At 45.4% G+C, this 18,281-nt stretch overlaps 1 protein-coding gene across 4 annotated transcripts in view; it reads right to left on the reverse strand.

Moving 5' to 3' along the window:
• Positions 1–18,281, reverse strand: part of LOC125462192 (janus kinase and microtubule-interacting protein 1-like) — a 334,030-nt gene that overhangs the window by 37,024 nt on the left and 278,725 nt on the right. For all 4 annotated transcript variants that reach the window (XM_059638150.1, XM_059638124.1, XM_059638093.1 and 1 more), the window contains 2 exons: positions 13,557–13,625; positions 3,695–3,772 (listed from right to left, as the gene is read on the reverse strand). In XM_059638150.1, the coding sequence (XP_059494133.1) occupies positions 3,695–3,772; positions 13,557–13,625 (147 nt within the window). The remainder of the gene's footprint in view (positions 1–3,694; positions 3,773–13,556; positions 13,626–18,281) is intronic.

Consider the following 18,281-nt stretch of genomic DNA (forward strand, 5'->3'; position numbering starts at 1 on the left):
TCAGTCAGTGGTCAGGGACAGGAGGGTGTGACAACCAGCAAATCAGGTAGAAAGATCCAGGAGGTAGTGGCTGAAGGGGTCTCAGCTCTTGAGCTTGTCTAACAGGTTTGAGATTCTTACTCCCTGTGTGGACAAGAGTAGGGTCTGTAAGGAGGATGAGCAAACTGACTACAGCACTGTGTGAAAGGAGCCACGAAGAGGTGGGAGAAAAGAGATATGTAGCTGTAATTGAGGATCGTATAGTCAGGGGAATAGACACGGCTCTCGGCGACCAGGATCCCACCTTTTAGATGAGATGTTAAACCTAAAGCCCATCTGCATTCTCTTGTTGAATGAAATGTTGGACCAGAGTATTATTTTGAAAAAGAACAAGCAATTAATCCCCATCTTCCTTTTCATCCCTAAATTAACATCACAAAAGAAAACCAATTATCTGGTTATTATCATATTATTGCAAATTTGCTGTTGGATTTCATACTTTACAACAGAGTTTGTGTTTCAAATGTACTTCATTGGCTGCAAAACACATTGGGATGTTCTGTGGTTGTGAAAGGTGCTGTGTAAATGGAAGGCATTTCAAGTACACAGTGAGACAACATTTAACATATTATTGAATAATTTATTTACAGAATTTTAGAGAAGTGCCCTGTTATTTTGAAAGAAAGGAATCAAGTATTCACATTTATAAATGCCTTTCAAGATCTCAAGATGTCTCAAGGCTTCTACAGCCAATGAAGTTCTTTTGGGTAAAGAATATTGTATTGCAAGAAATATCATAACCAAATTGCTGTCAGCAAAGTCCCAGAAACAGCAATGAAATAACGACCAGATAATATGTTTTTCAGTGATGTAAATATATATTGGTTAGGAACCTGAACAAGTAGAACACCCTGGCTTACTTTAAATAGTGTCATGGGATCTTTTACGTCCACGTGAGGCACATAATGCATCAGTGTTAAGCAAAATCTGAATTAATATTGTTTATGAGTAAAATTACATTTTAATCTCATCAAAAAGACTGTACCTGTACTGATGTGTTAACTTGGATTAAATTCCAGATGTGGAACCACCATTGACAACTTACCACTTGTGATACCATGACAACAATGTTGATACGTCTTACCGCAAAAGCAAGATTTACAAGTAGTCTCACTTCTTCGATAAACTGATGACTTTCTGAAGTATAGGCTAAAACTGTCTTCTGTGCCTTTTTTAAAAATTCACACATGGGTTGTGGGCATTGCTGGCTGTTCAGCATGTATTGCCCATACATAGTTGCCCCTTGAGAAAGTGGTGGGGAGTTGCGTTTTTGAACCACTGCAGCCCATGTGCTGTAGGTTGACCCACAACACTGTTAGGGGGGGAATTCCAGGACCTTGGCCCAGCGACCATGAAGGAATGACAATATATTGCCATGTCAGGATGGAGGGGGACATGCAGGTGGTGGTGTTCCCATTTAACTGCTGCCCTTGTTCCTCTAGATAGAAGTGGTCATGGGTTTGGAAAGTGCTGTTTGAGGATTTTTTGATGAAATCTTGTAGACACTGCACATTGACGCTACTGAGCATCAGCGGTGGAAAGAGTGGATGTGTCAACTGAGTGGGCTGTTTTGTCCTGTATAGTGTCAGGGTTCTTGAGTGATGTTGGAACTGTACTCCTCCAGACAATGGGGAGTTTTCCTTCACGTTCCTGACCTCTACCATGTAGGTGGTGAGTAGGCTTTGTGGAATCAGGAGGGGAGTTATTCGCTGCAGTATTCTGAGCCTCTGACCTGTTCCTGTAGATTGTTTATACGGCAAGTGCAGTTAAATTTCCGGTCAATGGTAATGCCAGGTTGTTGAAACTGGGGTATTCAGAGAATAAACTTTGAGAATAAAAACATAGATGCCAATTTTTATATGTCTCATTTCATATTATTTGTTTATCATTGATTTAGAAGAAAGTGAAGAGTGAGGCAAATTTCCTTTTTGTCTTATGAGCAGCATAACAGAAAATCAATTATTAAGTTTGTATTTTAAATCTGCTTGATGCTTATCATATTCTCTGAGTGAAACAATTTAGAAATGTCTGATGTTAATAAGTATTAAATCTAATGTGGCCTTTTCACAGGGACTTAACAAAGACTCAGCTCCAGGCCAAAGGGTCATTCTGATGCTTGCTCTCAAATTTTATTGCCTTCTTGGCTCAATCAAATTGCAGCCATTTATCTCAAAGCAGTTCCTTCTGAGCTAAATATCGGGAAGAAGGAAGGCAGGGAGAGAATGGAAGAAGCCAAGTGTGAGCCAACAGAGGGGCGCTCTTCTTAGCTCAACATCACATCTGACAAAATGTAGGGCAGCACATTGGTTAGCACTGCTGCCTTTACAGGGACCTTGGGCAACTGTCTGTGTGGAGTTTACACATTCTCTCAGCTTCCATGAGAGTTTCCTCCAGGTGGTCCCATTTCCTCCTGCAGTCAAAAGATGTGCAAGTTAGGTGGATTGGCCACAACAAATTGTCCATAGTGTTCAGGGATGTGCAGACGATGTGGGGTTACAAGTCTAGCGTGGGGATCTGCGTGGGATGCTCTTTGAGAGCGTTGGTGCAGACTTGATGGGCTGAATAGCTTCTATTTGCACTGTAAGGTTTCTGTGATTCTAAAAATATTTAGAAAAGTTAACAGCGATCCCAAGCAGAGGTAGTAGGAACTGTCGATGCTGGAGTGTGAAATAACACAGTGTAGAGCTGGAGGAACACAGCAGGTAGAGAAACTGGAGGAGCAGCAGCTCATATTCCGCCTCGGGAACCTACAGCCCAATGGTTTCAATGTGGACTTTATTAGCTTCAAAATCTCCCCACCTCTGACATCATCCCATGACCAACTCTCCTTCTCATCCCCACCTCCTTGACGTGTCCATCTTCTCTCCCACCTATCTGCTCCTCCCATTTCACAGACCAATTCCCACCACTACCTGCCCGCTCTCACCTATCACCATCCCACCTACTTTCCCCAATCTGAAACCCCTTCTCTATTTATTTCAGAGCTCCCTTCTCCCTCCCCCATTTCTGAAGCAGGGTCCCAACCTGAAACGTCATATTTTCTGCTCCTCTGATGCTGCCTGGCCTGCAGTGTTCCTCCAGCTCCACACTGTGTTAGTCCTTTAAAACAGCCCAGGTTGGGCTGTTGACAGACTTGACAACACTGAGTGGAACAGGCCTGTGCCTGTTTCTATATTGCTCCAGTTAGTTGGACTGTAAAGATGGTTCAGGAAATGGGTGTATCGTCTAGAAGAAGGGGCCTGATGGATTTAGCAGTGATGTGGACATACCTGCAAATTAAGAGAGGTCCTTCCCCTGCTCAAAGTGTCACTGTACCACTTTGCATCAATAAAATGCACACAACAATGTTGCCTTTTTGCCCACAATTTTTCTCATAACTTTTTTACAGCTTGGTGTACTCCTCATTTCATGTGTATCTGTGAAAATATTTACATTCAATGATTTAAAAGAACTGTGATGTAATTGGCATTTGTTTTACTCATTAGTGATAAAAATTTCTTTTCGGCATTGTTTCAACAAGGAACCTCTGTCCCTCTCACTCCATCATTTTTACAGCTAGTATTTAATATGAACCACCTGCCCATTGCTGATACACCCATATTTCAAACTTTATTTCATCCTGACTGACAAATACGCTAAGGAATACTGATCCTACCATATAAGCATGGTCCAGAGATTGCTTCCTGTAATCCAGTTCCTCCTCTAGGTAGCCCTTCTGCTTGCTAAACTGCTCCTGGTAAAAGAGAATTAAACATTCAGCGTGTAACGCACAGCCTAAGTCTGCCAACTTTCATTTCAACTTGCTGAAAATCTGGCGCATCTCTTTAAATTGAATACCTCTTAATGTTCTGCTAAAAGGTCAACAGCATGAATAGAGTGGGCAGCATATTTGTTCCCAGTTTAGGATTCTGATGCTGGGATAAAATCCTAGCCTAGCCAGCATCAGGAAATGTCACCCACAAGATCTTCAAAGAGGTGAATGGGTAGAGGATAAATTCACCTCGTGGTTCCAGAAAGTGAATAGGCTCCCAGTGCTGGTGAGCATCTAGAGACACAGGCTTCCAAACAGGGAGAGAGAGGTCATGTCTCAAGATGGAGGTGTTAAGAAGACTTGAAATTAAAAATGGTGCTGCCAAGCTTACCAGTGTAGAAGGAACACAGGGCAGTCTTTGGCAACAGTTATAAGCCACCTTTCTGTCTCAGTTCTTGAGGTTGGGCTGGGAAAGCTTTCAACTGTTCCAGAGCTGCCAAAGGACACTGTTTCTCTGGTTGTGAAAATTCCAGTCAGTGTGAGGGAGGAACCTCATGACTCCAATTAGCTACCTGTCACTTGAGGGTAGGGAGCCATTGTGGTTCCTGACCCAGACTGTCCATGAAGTAGGACAATGCCAAGCAGCTGTCCTTCGGTCTCACCTCTGCAACCATTAGAAAATCCCACTCCATTAACTCCATCCCTCACTTCAGTGTCCACTTTACTATCTTCCTGTCACCCCCAAACATGATGCCACTACCAAACATAATCTTTTATTCTAAATGCAGAGAGTTGTTGGAGAAACTCAGTGGGTCTGGTAGCACCTGTGGAGAGAAAGAGGCAGAGAGTACATTTTCAGTCTGTCGCAACTCTTCTTCACAATCAAAGCAGAGGCACACAGGACTTGAAATACTGACTTTGTTTCTCTCTTCACTGATGATGCCAGACTTGCTGAATTTCTCATAGAAATATACAAACTAGGAGCAGCAGGAGGTCATTTTTGGCCCTTCAGGCCTGCTCCACCATTCAATGCTGTAATAGCTTATCCTCTGTCTCACTGCTCTTTTCCCCCTTTCTCTCTATATCCCTGATGCCTTTAATATCTATCAATCACTTCCTCGAAAATATTTAGTGACCTGGTCTCCACAGCCTCTACGGCACAGAATTCTACAGGTTAATCTCCCTTTGAGTGAAAACATTTTTCCTCATCTGAGTTCTAAACATCTATCCTGTGTTCCTGAGACTTGCCAATCAGTGAACGCACTCATTCTGAAGGTACCACTCACTCCCTAACACCCTGGTCCATACCTTCTGTCTTCCTGAATAACTGCTTCCCTTCTCGCACCATCTTCCTAAGCAGCTGGTGCTACACTTGCCCTTTAGCCTCCTTCAATCCCAGCATCCAGTGCCCAAAAGCACCATTCCACATGAGATAATTTTTTAAAATCATTTTAATGTACAGTATTCACTGTTCCAGATGTATTCTTCCCAGAAGTGGGGAGACCAAACACAGAGTGGATGATTGGTGTGCAGTCTGCAAGCATGACTGGAACCTTCCAATGACCTCTCATAAATTCATCACCCCACTCCCACTTGCCATCAGGGTGCGACTCAGTTCCAATGGAGTTCAACTGAAAGTTAAGGAGCAGCATCTCATTTTACCACTGGGTTTCTCTGTTCCTTTCCCTGCCTCTGTGCTTGCTTAAAACCTGTTACATCTGCAACATTTGATGAGACGTCAATGAGATGATATTTGGCAGTTTTGATGAGACAACAAAGATCTGAAATGTGAACTTTTTTTTCTCTTCAGGGATGCTGTCAGGTCTCCTGAACGTCCCCAGCATTGTCTGGTCATGTTCTCGTCCTCTTTGCTTGCTTGTTAGCACTTGTTTCTTACACTCATGTCGCATTTTAGTTCATTCAGGACCTAAGCGTCCTTAAAAATGTTGTAGTGGAGCTTCTTCCTGCTCATCATATCAAAGTGTGCCTCTCCCTTTTAAACCTTGCACAACACTGATAAACAGTTGTCCCACCTCCAATCGATGGGCATGCTTCAAGTGGAAGCTTGCTGCACCTATACTGAGGGTCGTCCAAGGAAATCAATCTGATCCTCTACTGATTCCCCTGGGATGGCTCCATGTAACACGCCACACCATGATCTGTCTGGGGCACACTCAGATATTCTTCCTTTCTTGGAGAACTGCAACATCATTCTTAGGCCGTGTTCTTTTTTTGTTGCTCTTCCATGTGAGATGGTAGAGCACAGAGACTACTTCTTTGATCCCTCAGCTTCAGTTGAGATGGCTGACAGATGGAGCCACTGGGCCAAACAGCCTCCATCTGCAGGGTAATGACTCTACCCAAGTCTTTCTTTATAGATTTTGAGCAAAGCAAAGGTGAGGGGAAAGATGTTGGCCCCACATTTGCTGCACACTTTGGGCTCTTTCGGAGAATAGTAATCATTTTGTAACTCAGCGGCAATGTTGGCAATAAATGTAGCCTTACATTTTACTCTCAATTTCCCGTGTTTTTGTTTCTAGATTCATAATCCTCCCACTTTCACCTTCTGTAGTCACATATTTTACATTTTTACTTGTCCCATTACCAATTCCATGGGTCCAAATATTTTAATTTCTCTTGTCTCTGGCCAAGCAAATGCCTTCCCATTTGTTCTTTTACCACCTCTCTCCATCTCACTTGCTCAAAATCTCTCACATTTCTAATTTATCCCAACCCTGATGAAAAGCCATGGATCTAAATCATTCTCCCTCCCTCCAACTAAATGCAACTTGATCTGCTGAGAATTTCCATCATCTACAGTCTTTCGTTGCTGTGATACCAGATCACAGCAAAAATATACATGAATATTACAGTTCATGGAAGGAGCAATACCTCAGTTTTAAAATTCTTAGACTTGTTTTTGAATCCCTCCATGGACTACAGTCCTCCCAACGTTGGTCATCAACCCTCCAAAATCTCTGAGGCTTTAAAGTGCTGGCTTTTTATGCATCCTCAATTTTCATCATTCTACAATTTGAGCCCTGCTTCCAATCTAAAGCTTGGAATTCCCTTCCAAAATCCATTCCATTTCCCTATTCTCTCATTTCTCCCATAAAACCGACTTCTTATCAGGCTTCTCAGAGGTCTACAGCACAGAAAAAGGCCCTTCAGCCTGTCAAGTCTGTGCTGATCAAAAACAATCACCGAAATATCCTAATGTCTTCTGCGCCCTGGCATCACAAGTGCACATCTAAATACTTCCTCAATGAAGTGGGGTTTCCACATTTACCACTCTTACAGCCCTGTGTCTGCCTGAAATGTATATATGTCATAAAAACAGAGAGCAACTCACACTCATAAGCCACTAAGAGAATGATGTGGTCTAGCCAGGGAATCAGCAAGTCCTCAAGGGTGTTTATTTTACTCTTTCATGGGATTTGTTGACTATTTCCAGTTGTCCTTGACTTGAGTGGTTTGCTCAATCATTTCAGAGGGCCGTAAAAAGTCAACAGATTGCAGGTTTGGAATCAAATGTAGGCCAGACCAGAAAAGGACAGCCGGCTTCCTTCTCAAATAGACATTAGTGAACCAGATAGGTGTTTACAAACAATTGATGAATAGCTACCATGGTTACCATCACAGAGATTAGTTTTGTATTTATATTTGTATCCCTGATTTAGTGATTGAATTCAAATTCTGACAGTAGCCACGGTGGGATTTGAAACTACGCCAACAGAACATCAGTCCCCTGTGACATTACTACTACACCATGGGCTTTCTTAACATATTACCTTCATATTGCTTAGGTGAAGTTCCCTTTTTTTTAGATACATCTCCCTCATGAAAGCCTTTGTACTCGGGAGGAAGGAGGGGGATGATGGAGGAATTAATCTCCAGCTTTGTAAAATGCCACCAAGCTCTCATTTTGCCCCACTGGGTGCTACTCCTTGTCCACTCAAATTGTCCAGGGGCAACGCTGAAAGCAAACTTCTCATTTTCACCTGCAGCAACAGCTTCTCAAACTCATCAAGCTCAGGAACACCCTCACCTCTGCCTCCCCCAGTGATCCTGGCAATGGCTGCAGCTGACCGACTCTCACACTAACTTGCCCCTTCTGCAGTGTGCGTGAAAACCACGAAATTCTAGGCTGCAGGGCTAAGAATCTCATTACCATACATTGAAACAATATGACAGTGCACTTGTCAATAAGGGCCAAACTCTGTTTGGAAATGAAAGATTTGAGCAACTTTATAGCAAAGTAAAGAAAATCAGAGGAAAAGGCTTCTGCACAGAAAAGTTGCCCAATTTGGAATGGGTAAGTTGCCAGAGATAGCACGAAAGGCACAATATAAAAAATAGGAATTATTACAGTGATCCTTTAGAAATCCCTTTATTTAATCTAATTCTCCTTTCTAACCACTGTGATTCACTAATCAGCTCAATCAGAATGGACTGCAGATTGATATCATTTGGTTAGACACAATGTGTGATGCTATTTCTCCCAGAAGCCCTCACAGCATGCAACTACACTATTTCCTTATCTGAGATAACAAAGTGTGGAGCTGGATGAACACAGCAGGCCAAGCAGCATCTTAGGAGCACAAAAGCTGGCGTTTCGGGCCTAGACCCATCATCAGACAGGGGGACGGGGAGAGGGTTCTGAAATAAATAGGGAGAGAGGGGGAGGCGGACCGAAGATGGATAGAGGAGAAGATAGGTAGAAAGGAGAGTATAGGTGGGAAGGTAGGGAGGGGATAGGCCAGTCCAGGGATGACGGACAGGTCAAGGAGGTGGGATGAGGTTAGTAGGTAGGAAATGGGGGTGTGGCTTGTGGTGGGAGGAGGGGGTAGGTGAGAGGAAGAACAGGTTAGGGAGGCAGGGACGAGCTGGGCTGGTTTTGGAATGCAGTGGGGAGAGGGGACGAACTGGGCTGGTTTTGGGATGCAGTGGGGGAAGGGGAGATTTTGAAGCTTGTGAAGTCCACAGTGATACCATTGGGCTACAGGGTTCCCAAGCGGAATATGAGTTGCTGTTCCTGCAACCTTTGGGTGGCATCACTGTGGCACTGCAGGAGACTCAGGATGGACATGTCGTCTAAGGAATGGGAGGGGGCGTTGAAATGGTTCGCGACTGGGAGGTGCAGTTGTTTATTGCGAACCAAGCGGAGGTGTTCTGCAAAGTGGTCCCCAAGCCTCCGCTTGGTTTCCCCAATGTAGAGGGAGCCACAACGGGTACAGTGGATGCAGTATACTACACTGGCAGATGTGCAGGTGAACATCTGCTTGATATGGAAAGTCATGTTGGGGCCTGGGATGGGGGTGAGGGAGGAGGCATGGGGGCAAGTGTAGCATTTCCTGTGGTTGCAGGGGAAGGTGCCGAGTGTGGTGGTGTTGGAGGGCAGTGTGGAGCGAACAAGGGAGTCACGGAGAGAGTGGTCTCTCCGGAAGGCAGACAAGGGTGGGGATGGAAAAAATGTCTTGGGTGGTGGGGTCGGATTGTAGATGGTGGAAGTGTCGGAGGATGATGCGTTGTATCCGGAGGTTGGTGGGGTGGTGTGTGAGAACGAGAGGGATTCTCTTTGGGTGGCTGTTGCGGGGGCGGGGTGTGAGGGATGTGTTGCGGGAAATGCGGGAGACGCGGTCGAGGGCGTTCTCGACCAATGCCGGGATGGGGGTTGTGATCCTTGAAGAACGTGGACATCTGGGATGTGCAGGAGTGGAATACCTCATCCTGGGAGCAGATGTGGTGGAGGCAAAGGAATTGGGAATAGGGGATGGAATTTTTGCAGGAGGGTGGGTGGGTGGAGGTGTATTCTAGGTGGAAAAATCCCTCTTCTGCAGCTACACTTGCCCCAAACTTCACCTCTTCCTCCGTTACATTGATGACTGTATCGGCGCCGTCTCTTGCTCCCAAGAGGAGCTCGAACAATTCATCCACTTCACCAACACCTTCCACCCCAACCTCAAGTTCACCTGGGCCATCTCCAACACATCCCTCATCTTCCTGGAACTCTCTGTCTACATCTCACGCAACCAGCTAGAAACCGATGTCCATTTCAAGCCCACCGACTCCCACAGCCCTCCGCTTGGTTTGCAATAAACAACTGCAACTCCCAGTCGCAAACCATTTTAACTCCCCCTCCCATTCCTCAGACGACATGTCCATCCTGGGCCTCCTGCACTGCCATAATGATGCCACTCGAAGGTTGCAGGATCAGCAACTCATATTCCGCTTGGGAACCCTGCAGCCCAATGGTGTCAATGTGGACTTCACAAGCTTCAAAATCTCCCCTTCCCCCAAAACCAGCCAAGCTCGTTCCCTCCCCCCACTGCATCCCAAAACCAGCCCAGCTCGTCCCTGCCTCCCTAACCTGTTCTTCCTCTCACCTCCCCCCTCCTCCCATCTCAAGCCGCACCTCCATTTCCTACCTACTAACCTCATCCCGCCTCCTTGACCTGTCCATCCTCCCTGGACTGGCCTATCCCCTCCCTACCTCCCCACCTATACTCTCCTCTCTACCTATCTTCTCCTCTATCCATCTTCGGTCCACCTCCCCCTCTCTCCCTAGATATTTCAGAACCCTCTCCCTATTCGCCTCTCTGATGAAGGATCTAGGCCCAAAACGTCAGCTTTTCTGCTCCTAAGATGCTGCTTGGTCTGCTGTGTTCATCCAGCTTCACACTTTATTATCTCAGATTCTCCAGCATCTGCAGTTCCCATTATCTCTATTTCCTTGTATGACCCTGCTTTGTGAGTTTGCAACTTCCACGCTTTCATTCACAGCAGAATATGCATTACACATTTGGAACACAATACTGCTGTGAAATGTGCAATGATTAAACAAGTTGTGTTCCAAAGTGCACGCACAATTCACAGTATTTGCGTTATCAGTTAATGTGCTTGCATATGAAACTCACTTAACAAATTTCAAAACTCCCACCCTGATCTTCCAATAGTTTCCTGACATCATTATATCCTTGATAATGGGAACTGCAGATGCTTGGAGAATCCAAGATAACAAAATGTGAGGCTGGATGAACACAGCAGGCCAAGCAGCATCTCAGGAGCACAAAAGCTGACGTTTCGGGCCTAGACCCTTCATCAGAGAGGGGGATGGGGTGAGGGTTCTGGAATAAATAGGGAGAGAGGGGGAGGCAGACCGAAGATGGAGAGAAAAGAAGATAGGTGGAGAGAGTATAGGTGGGGAGGTAGGGAGGGGATAGGTCAGTCCAGGGAAGACGGACAGGTCAAGGAGGTGGGATGAGATTAGTAGGTAGATGAGGGTGCGGCTTGGGGTGGGAGGAAGGGATGGGTGAGAGGAAGAACAGGTTAGGGAGGCAGAGACAGGTTGGACTGGTTTTGGGATGCAGTGGGTGGAGGGGAAGAGCTGGGCTGGTTGTGTTATGCAGTGGGGGGAGGGGACGAACTGGGCTAGTTTAGGGATGCGGTGGGGGAAGGGGAGATTTTGAAGCTGGTGAAGTCCACATTGATACCATTAGGCTGCAGGGTTCACAAGCGGAATATGAGTTGCTGTTCCTGCAACCTTCAGGTGGCATCATTGTGGCACTGCAGGAGGCCCATGATGGACATGTCATCTGAAGAATGGGAGGGGGAGTGGAAATGATTGACGACTGGGAGGTGCAGTTGTTGGTTGCGGACGGAGCGGAGGTGTTCTGCAAAGCGGTCCTCAAGCCTCCGCTTGGTTTCCCCAATGTAGAGGGAGCCACACCGGGTACAGCGGATGCAGTATACCACATTAGCAGATGTGCAGGTGAACCTCTGATTAATGTGGAATGTCATCTTGGGACCTGGGATAGGGGTGAGGGAGGAGGTGTGGGGGCAAGTGTAGCATTTCCTGCGGTTGCAGGGGAAGGTGCCGGGAGTGGTGGGGTTGGAGGGCTGTGTGGAGCGAACAATGGAGTCACAGAGAGAGTGGTCTCTCCGGCATGCAGACAGGGGTGTGGATGGAAAAATGTCTTGGGTGGTGGGGTCGGATTGTAGATGGCGGAAGTGTCGGAGGATGATGCGTTGTATCCGGAGGTTGGTGGGGTGGTGTGTGAAAACGAGGGGGATCCTCCCACTCCTCCCACTTTCTACAGATTAAGGGGGTGGCCATGGGCACCCGCATGGGCCCCAGCTATGCCTGCCTCTTTGTAGGTCACGTGGAACAGTCCCTCTTCCGCACCTACACAGGCCCCAAACCCCACCTCTTCCTCCGGTACATTGATGACTGTATCGGCGCCGCCTCTTGCTCCCCAGAGGAGCTCGAACAGTTCATCCACTTCACCAACACCTTCCCCCCCAACCTTCAGTTCACCTGGGCCATCTCCAGCACATCCCTCACCTTCCTGGACCTCTCAGTCTCCATCTCAGGCAACCAGCTTGTAACTGATGTCCATTTCAAGCCCTCCGACTCCCACAGCTACCTAGAATACACCTCCTCCCACCCACCCTCCTGCAAAAATTCCATCCCCTATTCCCAATTCCTCCACCTCCGCCGCATCTGCTCCCACGATAAGACATTCTACTCCCGCACATCACAGATGTCCAAGTTCTTCGAGGACCGCAACTTTCTCCCCACAGTGATCAAGAACGCCCTTGACCGCGTCTCCCGTATTTCCCGCAACACATCCCTCACACCCCGCCCCCGCCACAACCGCCCAAAGAGGATCCCCCTCATTCTCACACACCACCCCACCAACCTCCGGATACAACGCATCATCCTCCGACACTTCCGCCATCTACAATCCAACCCCACCACCCAAGACATTTTTCCATCCCCACCCCTGTCTGCTTTCCGGAGAGACCACTCTCTCCGTGACTCCCTTGTTCGCTCCACACTGCCCTCCAACCCCACCACACCCGGCACTTTCCCCTGCAACCACAGGAAATGCTACATTTGCCCCCACACCTCCTCCCTCACCCCTATCCCAGGTCCCAAGATGACATTCCACATTAAGCAGAGGTTCACCTGCACATCTGCTAATGTGGTATACTGAATCCGCTGTACCTGGTGTGGCTCCCTCTACATTGGGGAAACCAAGCAGAGGCTTGGGGACCGCTTTGCAGAACACCTCTGCTCAGTCCGCAACCAACAACTGCACCTCCCAGTCGTCAACCATTTCCACTCCCCCTCCCATTCTTTAGATGACATGTCCATCATGGGCCTCCTGCAGTGCCACAATGATACCACCCGAAGGTTGCAGGAACAGCAACTCATATTCCGCTTGGAAACCCTGCAGCCTAATGGTATCAATGTGGACTTCACCAGCTTCAAAATCTCCCCTTCCCCCACTGCATCCCTAAACCAGCCCAGTTCGTCCCCTCCCCCCACTGCACCACACAACCAGCCCAGCTCTTCCCCTCCACCCACTGCATCCCAAAACCAGTCCAACCTGTCTCTGCCTCCCTAACCTGTTCTTCCTCTCACCCATCCCTTCCTCCCACCCCAAGCTGCACCCCCCATCTACCTACTGACCTCATCCCACCTCCTTGACCTGTCCGTCTTCCCTGGACTGACCTATCCCCTCCCTACCTCCCCATCTAAACTCTCTCCACCTATCTTCTTTTCTCTCCATCTTCGGTCTGCCTCCCCCTCTCTCCCTATTTATTCCAGAACCCTCACCCCATTCCCCTCTCTGATGAAGTGTCTAGGCCCGAAACGTCAGCTTTTGTGCTCCTGAGATGCTGCTTGGCCTGCTGTGTTCATCCAGCCTCACATTTTGTTATCATTATATCCTTGTTGCATTAACATGCATAAAGGTACCTTCTCATTCTCCAGGTCCAGCATCTTCTGATGAAGAGCAGCTTCTGTGCCTTCGATCTGTTTCAGCCACTGTAGTTTTCAAGAAAGCACATCAAAGAGACAAATCAGTAAGCTGTGGATCTTTATCCTGACGTACATAATTAACTAAGAAGGCCCAGAAATGCGTGAGCCATGGAACAGAGGTCATAATTTCAGCTTCACAGAAAATTAATTCAAATGCACAATGTCTGTTCAAGGCACTGGCCTTATATTTTGTTCACAGCTTGTGAAACTTTTCAGCCTCGGAGAAAAGCATTTTTTTGGATTTCAAATGTGTTCTTAAAAAACATTTAACATAATATGCAATATGTTAACAGCATATAAATAAATGGTTTTGAGCCTTTTACACGGCATAATTTTTGTATGAAAGATGTTTCACAAAATTCAAATTCTGTCCAGAAGAAGTTACCACAGACATTCCGCCTCACACCCTCCTTTATATTTTATCTGTAGTTTATGTAGCTTGTCACATGTACATGACACTGATACACACAGCACAATTGTTTACAAATAGGTAGGAAAGTATTTTCATGAACTCTGTGTTCTTTGAGTTGACTGTCAAAATGGAAACGCTAAGTCAATTTGATTGGAGATATTTTAACTCTGTTTATTTAGTGGAAAGCAAGCTGACAGGCATTATAATTCCCCCTAAGAATTACATTTCTCTGGTTTGTTCTTTTTCTATAGTCTGTATTTTTAACTTGCTTTTCTGATCAAGAAGTGATGATATCTGTTAAAAATAGGCTCATTTCTTCTCTGAAAGTGCTACATCAAAGTAGAAGTGTCAAGGATAGTACTTTGGCACAGAGAGAAGATTCGCTGGCTGGCAGGAAGCAAAGTGAGGAATAAATGGGCCTTTATCAGGTTGGCAAGATGTAACGACCTGAAATTTTTACAATCAAAGTGATTTAGATGATGTGACAGAAGGTGTGATTGCCAAATTTGCTGATGTCATGAGGATAGATAGGAAAGTAAGTTGTGAATAAGGCATAAGGATGCTTGAGGGGCATAGACAAAGTTAAGTGAGTGGGCAAAAATCTGGCAAATAAAGCATACTGTGGCAAAGTTGAAACTGTCCATATTGGCAAGAAGAATAAAATTAAGTATGTTAGCCAAATGGATTTAGGCTGCAGAGTTCAGAGTTAGAGAGAGGGTAGGAACTGCAGATGCTGGAGGATCTGAGATAACAAGGTGTAAAACTGGATAAACACAGCAGGCCAAGCAGCACTAGAGGAGCAGGAAGGCTGATATTTCGGCCCAGACCCTTTTTCAAAAAGAGGGTGTTTCCTTGCATGAGAGTATTTAGAACTAGGCTTAAAAACTAGGGCTTGCCCACTTAAAACTAAAGATTAATAACATGTTTTCTGACAAATCTTTTCCTTAAAAGGGGACAAAGGCAAAGTCCTTCAATATTTTTTGGGCAGAGTTACATAGATTATCAGCAGTAAGCAGGAGTCCAGAATTTAAGTTAAACAGATTAGCCATGATCTAAATGAATGGCCTACTCCCGCTCTCAATTCATGTGTGTGTGTGTGTGTGTGTGTGTGTGTGTGTGTGTGTGTGTGTGTGTGTGTGTGTGCAGCTTACAGCTCAAGCTGCGACGATGCTCTTGAAGCCCCAACTGCTACTTTAACCCAGTGATGGTCATTGTGACAAGAGATGATGATAGTAAGAGGAAGACCCAGAGTCACAACTGGTGAAGGCAGGTATGTTTTGATTTTCTCTTTTGGGTCAGGGGCTTGAGCAGCTGAACTGGGAGCTCAAGGATAAGCTTCTGTTTCAGGCTGCTTTGCTTCCCAATTGTGAATTGTGACTGAAATTCAATCCCCTTGATTCATCCAGAACTCAAGGCAGCATACCAGGGTCTCCTCTGATTGCTGCCCAATATTCTCGATCCCCCCACTGACCAGTTGCCTGTTCACACTGGGTCTTGTGTGGGTAACTGACTGGGAAGTCAAAGGCCACCATACTGCATGCTACTGAGATTAGTGAGGTTTGCAACTCGTGTCAGCTTCAGCTCACCCAAGTTAAAATGAAGGTTATGTACTCTATGTCCACTTGAAGACATGAGAAAACAGCCCAAGACAGAAAGTGTGCATCAAAAATGTAGGGAGGCTTTGCTAAAACTGTATAAGGTACTAATGAGACTTCAGCAAGAATATTGTGAAAAGTTTTGGTCCCCATATCTAAGGAAATGTACTGGAATTGGAGGCAGTCCAGAGAAGGCTGATACCAGGTTAAGGAGGGCCTATCTTACGAAAAGAGTTTGAGTAGACTGGGCTTGTCCTCATTGAAATATAGAAGAATGAGAGATGGTCTTATTGAAACATACAAAAATCTTAGAGGACTTGACAAGGTAGATGTAGGTGGCTTTTTTTCTCCTTGTGGGAAGGTTGAGGATCAAAGGACATGATTTCAGAATAAAGGGCCACACTTTTAAGACAGAGATAAGGAGGAATTTCTTCTCTTAAGAGGGCTGGCAATCTGTGGAATTCTCTGCCACTGAGGGCTGAAGACGCTGGGTCATTAAGAACATTTAAGGCTGACATAGACGGATTTTTAATCAGCAAGGGAATCAAAGGTTATGGGTAAATGGCAGAAAAGTGGAGTTGAAACAGAATGGACTGCAGATGCTGGAAACTAGAGTCAAAAAATGAGGAGCTGGAAAAGCACAGCAGGTCAGAGAGCATCTGGGGAGCAGGGAAGTTTCGCGTCAGAACCCTTCTTCATGAGGCTTATCAGATTAGCTATGATCTCATTGAATGATAGGGCAGGCTCAATGGACTGAATGGCTTACATCTGTTCCCATGTCTTATGGTCGTGTGATGATCACCTCGGGGAAGAAAACAAATTAGCTCAATCTTAAAATTTCAGAATCGACAATTTCTTCTGAGATGACAGTAAACACATTTATACAATAACTTGTCTTAATTGTCAGCATTTAAAATCTAAACCCATATCAGGAAGATTCAGTTCTTGATTATTTATAAATATCATCTTGCCTCAAAGCTTATACTTTCAGCTAAGTAGCACACAGTCCACCACAAATTGTCATCCCATTATTGAACAAAAAGGAGAAAGAGATAGACCAGTAAATTACATGTCAGTCAGTCCAGCCTCAGTGGTGGGGAAACAATTAGTAGAACTGAGAGGGACAGAATATATCTGCACTTGAGGCAATACTGATTAATCATGCATAGTCAGTATTTTGATGGAATTGTTTGAGGAGGTTGCCAGCAGTATTAATGAGGGTAATGCATTAGATATAACTTACATAGGCTTTAACTTAAGTTTTGCTAAGGTCCCTCATGACAGACTGACCTAGTAAACAAAGGCCCATAGGATCCAAGATGAAGTCGCAGGTTAGACCTGAAGTTGGCTAAGAGGCAAGAAATAGAGGGTGATGTGACAGGGATGTTTCTGTGACAAAAATCTATTTCCAATGTGATTCTGCAGGGCTTGGTGCCGGGGGCTCATGCAGTTTGGGGTGTATGTTAATGATTCAGAATTAAATGCACGGGGGACATGATCAAGAAGACTGCAGATGGAACAACGATGCATGGCATAGTAATTAGTGAAGAGAAATAACTTTAAAGTGTTGGAGGGCATCATAGAATTGGCCAGGCGGGCAGAGGAATGGTAAAGTTAGTTGAATATGTATATCAGTGATCTCTACTGTAGGACCAGCTCCACAATGTCCACTAATGTTCACACTGTAGGCTCATATATATTAAAATGATACTTGGACAAGGTACTAGCTCACGACTAACTCACCAAGCCGTTCCTGCGGCAAAGGTATCTGTGACCTTAACATAAGGCAAATGAAATAGGAGGCTTGGTGCAAGCTAAGTAAATCAGGTATGTGTAGGTTCGGTTCCTGCTCTGTGATAAGTTAGGTGGCTTCCACCATAGTAGCAGTGGACAATTATAATCAGCTTCAGTACCCCAATGATATGGAGTGGGCAAGTTAAAATACCCTCACACCTGCTTACATTAGTAAGCTAGAAAGAAGGTCTTTCAATTAAACAGAGGTAACACAGTGTGGAGCTGGAGGAGCGCAGCAGGTCAGGTGGCATCACAGGAGCAGGAAAGTTGACGTTTCAGGTCGGCAGAATGGTGCCAACTTCCTGCTCCTCTGATGTTGCCTGGCCTGCTGTCTGCTTCCAGCCCCATACTGTGTTATCTCTGACTCCAGCATCAGCAGTTCTTCCTATCTCTTTCAATTAAACATTTTTTTTTGCAGTTTAATCATTGACATAATGTGGGAAACGCAGCATTCAATTTGTGCATAGTAAAGTTCCACGAATATCACTTTGGTAACGATTAGGTCATCTGGTTTACTGATGATTGATAAAAGATAAATATTAGTTAAAATAATGGGTAAAATTCCCCTCTTCACCTTCTGGTAATGCCATGGGATCTTTTGTATCCACTGGAGAAGGCTGATCAGTCTCTACTAATGTCTCATCTGAAAGGGGCACCTCCAACAGTGAAGCACTCCCTTGGTAACACAGTAATGTATCAGCCTGGATTAAGTGCTCAAACTGCTGGAATGAGGCTAGAATACAAAAAGCTTTCATCTTGGAGACAAAAGTGCAAGTACCGAACAATAGCTTTATAGTTCAGCTATATTGTTTTTCTTTGGGACTGTAAACTGGAAAATGAAAGTTGGATATTGCTACATTG

This window comes from Stegostoma tigrinum, chromosome 1, assembly GCF_030684315.1.
Source record: "Stegostoma tigrinum isolate sSteTig4 chromosome 1, sSteTig4.hap1, whole genome shotgun sequence".
NCBI classification, from domain to species: domain Eukaryota; kingdom Metazoa; phylum Chordata; class Chondrichthyes; order Orectolobiformes; family Stegostomatidae; genus Stegostoma; species Stegostoma tigrinum.